Source organism: Nanorana parkeri, unplaced genomic scaffold (assembly GCF_000935625.1).
Source record: "Nanorana parkeri isolate BGI_ZX_2015 unplaced genomic scaffold, ASM93562v1 scaffold174, whole genome shotgun sequence".
NCBI lineage: Eukaryota > Metazoa > Chordata > Amphibia > Anura > Dicroglossidae > Nanorana > Nanorana parkeri.
Window position 1 is genome coordinate 1,589,909 of NW_017306442.1, and position 10,659 is coordinate 1,600,567.

Here is a 10,659-nt window from a genome sequence, read left to right on the forward strand (position 1 = left end):
CACTTACAGTACTGTACAGGCTGCATAAAAAGAGTTTTCCCGAAAGCAGAAGCAGCCACACATGAGTCAGGCATCAAAAGGGGTAGATTATATTTACATACTGTATTAAATGTAAAAAAATATTTTTTTTTCCCCCCAGAATTCGGCTTTACATTTCTATAGACTTGAGGCTTTAGCAGTCATTGAGATATAGATGAATTTCTGGTTTGAGTTATGCAAACATAATATATTCAGGTCAGGTGACAGTGGGTTATACAAGTCTTGTATAGTGAGCTGTAATGAGTGCTGACTTACCATGCAGAAACTTCCTAACCTCTTCTGTGACTGTTGGGTGAAGTGAAGGTTTTGGTATGTCCCTCTGGTAAGGTGAGAGTTTGGGAAAAGGTAGATGTGTCACTACCTGCTATTCTCAATGCGATATCTAGTCATCTACAGATAGCTGTCAGGCTAGAGTTTACAGAGTTTTGACTTCCCCCCCCACTAAGACCATATCACTGCAGTCTTAAGAAAGGAGGGGTACCAGGGGCAGCAATGTGAACCAAGTATTTTTCACAACACTTTTTAGTGATTCGGTCACTGTCGCGTTGTCCCCTGCAAAAGGATTGCAAGTATGACATCGGTCTAAGCCCTAACATGCAAAGATACCAGGGCCACTCCTTGCTTCTTAATCTTCACTATTCTTTCCATCCATGCGGTCAGAGGCACCTTCCTCATGCAATTGATGAAACAACAGTTACCCTTTTAGCAGCAATCAGTTTTTACTGGGCGCCAATCCAACACTGCCAGCTTCAATATCACTGTAGATAAGATGTTCAGCACTCTCCCAGGCTTGTACGATAAGCAGCATCCATTCTTTAACCCATATAAATTATGGCACTTCTGGTGTCCTCATCTGCTTGCCGCTTGTGTACTATACACAGCAGGACACACTCTCTCTCATTGTTATGCCTTTGCCACAATATAGAATGTGATGTTCAGCTTTTCTGGATTTAATGAAGTTACTGAAGTGCCCCTCCATGTAGCAGCAAGCACTCAGTGGCAACCCTAAGGAACAAAGGACCCTGGTGCAAGATTTTTCCTCTTGCCCACCCTACACCCCCCAAACCCGCAGCCCGCTCATAAGCCCAGCTCAACTTAGAATGCCTCCTCCAATGGGGGGGGGGGGGGGGGGTCTTGGTTTTTGCACCAAAGGAGCTTACACTGCAATGCCCCCCCACATAGTCACACACTATTGTTTTAATACATTTATATAGCTCTGACATATACCTTGTATCATAGTGCTGTACAGAGAACACTGATCAGACCGGATCTCACTGGGCCCCCCAGGATCAGATCTTACTGCCCCCCCAGCCTCAGGCCCTGGTGCAGTCCACCCCTGGCAAGCACCTTTTTAACACGCAGGTTCCGTTGAATGATAATTCAAAGATGAGCCCATAGACCACCAAGGGCTCAGTGTGGGTGACTACGGGTCTCCCCGTTTACATCCACCTGTCCTTTTTTCCATTCTTCTTGGTGGATAACCACGGGGACCATGTGAGAGGTTGTAAGCCACATGTGGGACAGTGACAGGACTGGATTTTTTTGCCATTTCTACTCTCTATATCAGAAATATATCCTAACTTGCAATCCTGATGAAGCGGACATTGTTCGCAAAACAAATCTATAAAAGTCTTCATTCCAACCACACTGTGTCGTGATAGAATTATAGATGGTCAAGATTCCTACCCGTATATGTGATCATATGAAATAAAATGCAATACTGTTTATGATTTAATGCTGCAAAATTAAACTTGCTGCAAGAGATTTATGTCAGTTGTGAGTTTCAGAAAATAATGATGTAATGCTTATTATAAATTTTTTTATAATTTATTAATAATAGATCCTATTTGCACTTTGTGACATCTCCAACTCCCATGTAAATTGCTCATTTGATGGATTATCTCAAGACTTACTGTTATGCCAGTGGAATGACTACATTACCCCGGTTCAGGAACTCCCCATTCTGGCATCTTCCTTATGCCGAGAATGAGAAATTCAGCACACATGTGCCTTAGGCTAGATGTAATTTTTGCAGATAGATCACAGCATGCTGTGCTGCTCTTCCAGAAATTGAAGGCGCGTAGGATAAAACTCTGTTACTGCCAAAATGTTTTTGGACTACAATTCCACTTTCAGAAGATGTGCAGATTCATCCACAAAAGTGATATAGATCTACCAGCTTATGCTGTAAATATGTGCAAATATATTGCAGTAAAAAATATTTGGACCTGCTGAGATTTGCCCTCAGTGTAGAGATCAACAGATATCTACAGCTTTGATATAAACATTTCTTTCTGGTGAACCTGTCAAGAAGGTCTTTTTTCAAGCACTTCCTGTAATGGGGTCCTAACTGTTCTCCTGCTTTGCCACCCCTTTCACATGAGCCTCTTGTCATGATTACAGTTGACTGTGCCGACACACATGGTGTAACCATAGATTACTGTTAGCACTACTGGGAAGTCAGTTCAAAGCAATGATGTGCCGATCTTGGAGGGAATGCATGCACATAGGAAAAAGCTTTAAGAGGATGGAGAAGATCGGCAGCACCAAGATGCAAAAAAAGAATTAAAAAGATGAAAACAGTATTTTATAGAGAAAAGTGCAAACCTTTTATATGGTACACAGTGCTTTAGCAAATGAAATGTCATCCATTTAGGGTTTACATCTGCTTTAAGCACAGAAAAAAAAGTACTGGTACATTAATAATAGTGATACGCCCACCGGTGAATCCAGTCTTTGTTGTCTTGCAGAGCAGTACTATTCACTGAAATATTCAGAATCCAACATTTCCAGGTGTGTCAAATGCCTATGTCTCCCCGCTGCTTACTTTGGTTGCATCCTTTGACAGCTACGTCACTAGTGTGCAAAGGGTGGAACCAAGTTGTCACCTGCAAGTATTATTAATGTACTTTCTATTTAATGCACTAATGATGCCTTTTAAGGGTTGACTTAGATAGGCGGGCATTTCCTTAAGAAGCACAGACAGAGAGATATGTTAGAAACCTTAAAGCCTATCTCCAGAAAAACCAAAAAAAATGGCTATGGGATTGTGTAAAGCAGTTTTACTCTCTGATCTCCGTTCTCCCGGTGGTCAGTGCTCCGCTCCACTCTGGTTTGTGGACTCTCCCTTGGCATCGTCATGTGTAATGCAGGACTATAGACCCTATATGGGACATGATGATGTCAGCGGGCATCTGATTGCTGGAGCAGAATGGGGAAAAGCAGCTGAAGGCAGCGCTCTTGGAGCCAACAGGAGCAGGATCAGGTAAGTAAAACGGCTTTACACTGGCCCTATAGACATGACTGAGCAATCTTCCCTTGCAGTGCAGTAGTAGCCCCACTGCAAGGGGAATTTTTTTGTTTCTACAGAGATTGGCTATAAATAAGTTGCCTTAGCTTTTGATCTCGCTGTTTTACTTGTCAAACAGTGACAACTGCACAAGCGTGGTACTTTGACCCTTTCTTCTGCTCCATAGTAGATTAAATAATTGGGACTGTTCACGGAGAGCTACTGAAACAAGTTGGAAGATCTCCCTGTGCAATATCAAGCATCCTATTGACCACCAGAAAAGTTTATTACCTTTGTCTACAAGTTCAGAAACACTGAGATGTTCTCAAGCAATACTCAGAATTGGAAACAATGCTCATAGTTGTTGGGTTGTCTATGGCTGTTCTTAGAGATATTCTGGATACATCAAGTGTCCTACCAGTTTAGATTTCTTTCTGTTTCTTGGTAACGTCATCTGGAGATAACAGGACTCTTCTATACAGAGTTATCAAAGCAAGCATTTCCAACATCCCTTAGCTGTTCATAGTCCCTAGGCTGATACACCATTTCACAACATAAAAATAGATACAACATCAGATGTACATACACAACTCATCTCACCGGTTAACCTTCCATCTCAACCGTCACTGCCTGAGAAAGCACCTTTCAGTGTCCAAAGTTAGATGCAGCCCAAGTACTGTATTGGCTTCTACTGGTGATGAAGGTCAAAAGTAAACTTTCTCTGATTATTGTTTGTCTATTTAGTAAAAATCTCATGGTGAGATGCACTTTATCTTACCGACTAATTTTTATGATTTAGAAGAAAAAGCAGCTTAATGACGATGATTGTTTTGTATCTCTAACTAATATCATTTTCTTGTAGGCTGAGCTACATCAATCATGCCGAAGATCTTGCCTCCAAATTGCTCCAGTGTTTCCCCAAAAATAGGCTATCTGCACAGGCTGCTTTGAATCACGACTACTTCAGTGACCTTCCTCCACGGCTCTGGGAGCTGAGCGATAGTGAGTACAGTGCCTTCCTTTTTTTAGAAATTGTAGACTCTGTTCTCCTGCTGCATGTTTCCTAGTGCAGAATAAGTGCGAAAGAATGAAGGGACCATAAAAAACATTTATATTATATACAGTATGTATGATAGATATTCTAAACTAGTGGTTTTCAACCTGCGTAACCACATTTGTCCTTGGTCATTAAGTCGTGACCCAAGTCGCACTGCAATGGAACGCACGGCATTGCGCTACCACGCGTTCCAGTGCGGGCAATTGAACTGTGGGCGGGAGGTGTTTTTGGGGTGCCATTCAATTGAATGGCAACACAATGCACCTCCCACACAAGAACGTGTAGTAGGTGCGATTGCATGGTGCAGCGCGTTAATCGCACTGGACTGTTCAATTATGACACTGTACTAGTGTGAACGGACCTTCAAAAACACTGACAGACACACAACCACAGACACAATCTCACACACTGACAGTCTCACAAACACATACACACTCCCTAAAAAAAATGTGTGTGTGTGTGTGTATATATATATATATATATATATATAATTTGTTTTGTTTTTTTTAAGATCCATCAAGTCTCCCTACCCTACAAGAACTGGAGTGGATCCTCAGCCTGGGGTCCAGTGCGGACTGCTGTGCTGTGACTGAGCTCCTTCTACATGTGCATTGCTTGTACAGCTCCCTTGCGCGCCCTGTAGAGGTGCTGGGAGCCAGAATGTGACGTCACTTTGGTCCAGGCACCTCTATAGGGCTCACGCTAAAGCTGTAAGCAATGCGCGTTTAGATGGTGCTCCCTCGCAGCCATATACCCAGCCCACCCCACCTCAAGCTGACACTCAGCGCCGAGCAGCATTTGAATGGCTGCTTGTCGCAATAACCGACAGTGTTGCACTAGGTGGAGGCTGAGGAGCCTCTCACCTAGAAAAGGGGAAGGCACACAGCGACTCACTGAACACGGGGTCGCGACCCATTTTTGGGTGACGACCCACCAGTTGAGAACCAAGGTTCTAAACCTTTGTCACTATATCCAAAACAATGCAGAAAACAAATCTGGATACTTTAAGAATCCAGTGATTGATTCCACCTTCCAGCCATAGACATGAGATGCTGGTCAGAAGATGCCAACCATTGTAGCATGAAACTGTGTGCTTGCACTGGCTGAGGTAATGTCAAACAATCCATATCCACTTCTACAGGCCCATCAACAAACCACCTCCTGTATCAGTTGATAGGCCTATTGGGGTCCATAGGGAGTAGGTGTGCAGGCATGGCTGTCAAGGAGAAAAACTTTGTTGGGAGGTGAAGGATTGAAGAGGCCATAGTGGTAATAAGGTAAGTATGGATCTGTGAAGAGGGAAGGTGAGCTGGTTTTTGCCACGGAGACTCAAGTAAAAGGATTACTACATTGTTTAAAAGTACAGTTGTCTCCTGTAAAGTGAACCCGTGCTTTGCTGTGTTGCCCCTATGAAATGTTATGTGAACAAAACATTAGCACTTGTGTACAATATATTCGACTATCAGAAACAAAAAATACCTGAGCTAAGATCCATGCAATCAAATGGAATTATCTATCCCCCGTAATCTCTCTGTTTGTTTATAGAGCAACACAAATCTCAGGCTAAGTTATTGACCATCTGGAATAGGACATGCTGTTTGAAAACTGCAGCTTTTCTGAACTGCAATTGTTAAAAAACAATTAGAAGGCTAGTGTCCTCTGCATGATACGCAGATATGGTGGGTGAGATACTCATAGACAACAAATTGCAAAGCTTGAGTGTTAGAATCCAAATTTTTTCTTGATAGTCCGGTATCTGGCGCAATATAAGAATGGATTCTAGCACCCAAAGTTTGCGATTCATTGTCTAAGTCAACGTTTTGCAACCTTTTTTCAGTCACGGCACTTTTTAAAAGTATGCAAAATCTCAAGGCACCCCAGTCTAAAATATAATGGATTTTAAGGGGGGACCCCATGCAAAAACACTAAAGTAAAATAGGTCCCCCTTCACATTGAAGTCCCCCCCCTTCAAATCAGGAGCCCCCCCCCTCAACATTTATTTATTATTGGTATTTATATAGTGTCGACAATTTACGCAGAGCTTTACACGGTGCACATTCACATCAGTCCCTACCCTCAAGGAGCTTACAATCTAAAGCTGGCCATACACTTTACAGTTATCGTTCGATTTCTTTTGTCCTGTCATCAAATACCCCATCATGCACAGACCAATCTAGATTTTAATTATCGTTCGTTATCAATACTAACAAATTTATTGATCGACAGAACAGAGTTTTGTTTGCCACTAATTCTTTGAATTTCGTAGGATTCAAAAAAAGTTTGCCAGCCTGACCGATCGGGAAATTCAACCCAGTTGTATAGTAATTGTAATCGTTCACTTCCCATCAACTTTCCGATTATCATACGAAAACCCAATCGTGGTCGTTTTTTGAACGATAATCGCAAGGTTTATGGGCACCTCTAGGTCCCTATCACTCATGCATACATACGAGGGTCAGTTTAGACAGGAGCCAATTAACCTACCAGCATGTCTTTGGAGTGAGGGAGGAAACGAAAGGAAACCCACACAAGCACAGAGAGAGCATGCTAATGCCTTGTAGATAGTGACCTGGCCAGGATTCTAACCAGGGACTCCCACTGCCTCAAGGTAGAAGCGCTAACCACTACGCCAGATTACCCCTTCACACCAGGAGCCCCCTCCTTTTCTTTCACATCAGAGGCCCACCCCCTTTTCACATCAGGAACTCTATTTACATCAAAAGCTCCTCAACATTAGAAGGATTTTGAGGCACCCCTTAGGAAGCCAGAAGGCACCCCAGGGTGCCACAGTACCCTGGTTGAGAAAGGCTGGTCTAAGGCCACACTCGCCCACTGTATTTAGATGTTAGACTGCTGGAAAACCACTACCAAGAGCGGTCCCCACAGAAGTTGAACAACCAAAGATTTGAAATAGACCTCACACACTGCTACTATCCTTCAACCTTGGGTCCAAACTTGAAGGAACGCCCACCCCATTTTCCAGCGCCATCCTAATTATCCAAGTCAAACTCTACTCAGCGTGGACAGTGAACACCTAATCTGAACACCCCTTGGTCTGCTTTGGATGTGGTTGACCTAATCTGTTTTCAGACTGGGCCACCATAAGAAGAGGTGACTTGTTTCTGGTGTATGCACAGTGCAGAAAGAACATGACATTGTTGCATTAGAAAAAAAACAACCTCAGTTTGCCTGAGAGAGAGCGCTGCGATTATTCCGAAGGAAGTGGAAAGTCTTGTACACTATCCCTGCAGCAACAGAAAACACAAATATAGAAAGAAGTATCAAGCCTTCCCCATTCTTTGAATTTTCAATGAAGAATCGGCTCCCTCTTGATTTAACGCAGTGTGACATCCAGAAAATGTAAAGATATTTCAGATGCTCCTTTTCAGCTCTTTAGAATTTTCAAAATCTTCTCTCGACTTCGTCTTTTTAAAAAAAATAATAAACAGCTTCTTAGCGACAGAGGAAACAAAACAAAATAACAAATAAAAGTGGTGTTTGTGGTGATGACTCGCTTTATCTGAAATGAAAGGAAAGCACGCAGGCGTCTCACAGAAAGATCTAGAACCAACTGAGGAATACAGAGAGCCGAGTGTATTTTTGTAGACTTGTAAAAAGAAAACCTTAATGGGTTTTTGGTCGATATTATTTCATTTTGGGGTTTATAAATTTAATGCTGGGCTCTGTAAATCTGAGCTCTGTAATCAGCAATACAACATTTTATGTATTCTTTTGAATGAAACCTGGGCTTGACTTGCTATCGGGCTTGCTATACAGTCGTCTCTGCAGCAGAACTCAGGCTGGGAGAGGAAGAAGCAGCACAATTAACAAATTTGGGGTGTTGCAGTGCAAGGCATGCAAATAGGAGGAGAGAGCACTGTGATGCTTCTTCTTTCAATATCCAGTCACAGACTAGGGGAAGAACAAGACCTCTAATTGAAAGTAAAACTGCAGCAGAGGGATATCAGGTCCAGTCCTTTGCCAGACAGAGCTGTGTTGTGTGGCAGAGCTGTGTACATCTCAGAAATGGATGCACAGAAATCCAAATCTTTTGGCGTGTAAAACAGCTCTCGTATATGTATTTCATCTGTGTATTTAGCTGTTTGTCTGGTGGTAAGATTTAGCCGCTGCTGTAACAGGGATGGAAAGCACATTGCACATGGTTGGTCCTGTCAGAGGAAGAGCACTCATTCCTTAGATGCTGAGGGGTGCTCCATGGATGTTGGTGCCACGCCTAATAGCCTAATAGCAGTGGCGTATCAAGGGTATAGCACATATGGCACGTGCCCTGGGCACCACTTGAAGCTGACTTTTTTTCTCTTTCACCACCCCACTCTCTAGTCAGCAAAAAAAGTAAAGTAGTCACCAATCCAAGCTTGTTCCTGTAATGGACTACAATCTCACGTTTAGTTTACTAATTTGTATTGAGATTGTAGTTTGAGATTGACGGATCACAGGGGTGAGCTTGGAGCGGTGACTACTTTACAACACACACAGGGACCATGGAGAACAAAAGTAGCCACCCTCCAGAAGGAAGGACAGTGTCAGCACAAATTACATGCTGTTATTAAATATATGTCCTACCAGATCCTTCTCCATCATTTACTCACTCAGTTTCACTTCCTCTAGATTGTATGATACATTCAGGTTTTTACCCCTGAAATGCGGAACTTTACATTTATCAACACTAAACCTCAAAAAAACTAATTTGCCATTTAGCTGCACAATAAGTCAACTTTGAAATCAGAGACATCTGCAAACACTGAAACTGTTCCTTCCTTCTGGAGGGGGGCTACTTTTGTTCCCTATGGTCCCTGTGTGTTGTAAAGTAGTCACCGCTCCAAGCTCACTCCCGTGATGGACTATAATCTCATGTTTAGTTTACTCATTTGTATTGAGATTGTAGTCCATCATGGGAGTGAGCTTGGAGCGTTGACTACTTTACAACACACAAAGGGACCATGGGGAACAGAAGTAGCCACCCTCCAGAAGGAAGGACAGTGTCCGCACAAATTCAGAGATGATTTGAGGATCTACAGCCGAGTGATACACAAATAAGATACATTTTTGTTAATAGTTAAGGTACTTGAATGCTTTTTTAAGATTTAATTCCTGAGTTTAGTGTCACGTTAAAGCAGGGGTGGGGAACGTCCGGCCTGCTGACCGTTTAAGGCCTGTGGTATTGTTCAGTCTGGCCCTCTGAGCTGGCTCCCCTAGTCACTGGATGCTGACACTGTAGACTGGAAGAGGTGATCCGCCGCTCCCCACCTGCAGCGTCCAACACATTCGGCCCGCCCCTCCTCTCCCCTCCTCCCCGCTGTGGGGAGTTCCTGAGCTGCTCAGCCCAGGCTAACAGGCTGTACTTGCCGGCTTACTCAGAGAAAGAGTGCTGAAAGTTGTCCTCTGTGAAGGAGCGCTGTGGAGGTGCGTTTGTGTTGAGTTTGAGTGTGTCCACTGGTGGATCCTGGGGGAAGTATTGCTGGTGTGTATCCACTGGAGGATCCTGGGGGAGGTATTGCTGGAGTGTATACACTGGTGCATCCTGGGGTGGGGGTGGGGGGGCGGGTATTGCTGGAGTGTGTCCACTGGTGGATCCTGGGGGGGTAATGCTGGAGTGTGTCCACTTGTGGTTCCTGGGGTATAGAGGTATTGCCATACATTAGGGGTGAGTTAATTAAATCTTTGACCAAATATAGCAGGCTAATTTTCAAGTTTATAATTTTGTATGACCCACGAATGATGTTATGATTTATAAATATCCAAAGAGCCCTTGGCAGGGCTCCCTGCTTTAAAGTGATCCATATGTCTCTGCAGACCCCCCTTGGATTCTAGGCCTTTTTAGTACATGGGGTCTCAACTTCCACCCAAGTCAAGATTGGCAGCTGTGGCCAAGTTTAACTCAATGGGGAAGGGTCTGACCTAATCCTTGGTGGGAAATATTCCCTTATTACCCTTCAGTAACCATAGAGAACCCTGTAGAAAACCATCCAGTCTTTTTTTATTATTATTCTATGATTGGTTGTTCCATTACTACCTCCTTCAATAGGCCATTCCGAATCTAAATAGCAGACACAGGTGGATTTCGATGTTTCGGATCTATTACTGAGCTTTGTGTTTTCCCGGAGTCCTCCCGCTAAGGCCTTCTCCCCTCAGTATCACAGCAGATTATGCTTAAGAGCTGTCAGTGAGGCCAGCTAGGAATTAAGTAGAGAAATGAATTCACTTTTTTTTTTTTTTTCCTCCCCCTTCCACCCCTGAATGCAGCCTCCACAGC

At 43.4% G+C, this 10,659-nt stretch overlaps 1 protein-coding gene across 3 annotated transcripts in view; it reads left to right on the forward strand.

Moving 5' to 3' along the window:
• Positions 1-10,659, forward strand: part of CDK14 (cyclin dependent kinase 14) — a 387,005-nt gene that overhangs the window by 300,919 nt on the left and 75,427 nt on the right. For all 3 annotated transcript variants that reach the window (XM_018554836.1, XM_018554835.1, XM_018554837.1), the window contains one exon: positions 4,191-4,330. In XM_018554836.1, coding sequence (XP_018410338.1) covers positions 4,191-4,330 — 140 coding nt within the window. The remainder of the gene's footprint in view (positions 1-4,190; positions 4,331-10,659) is intronic.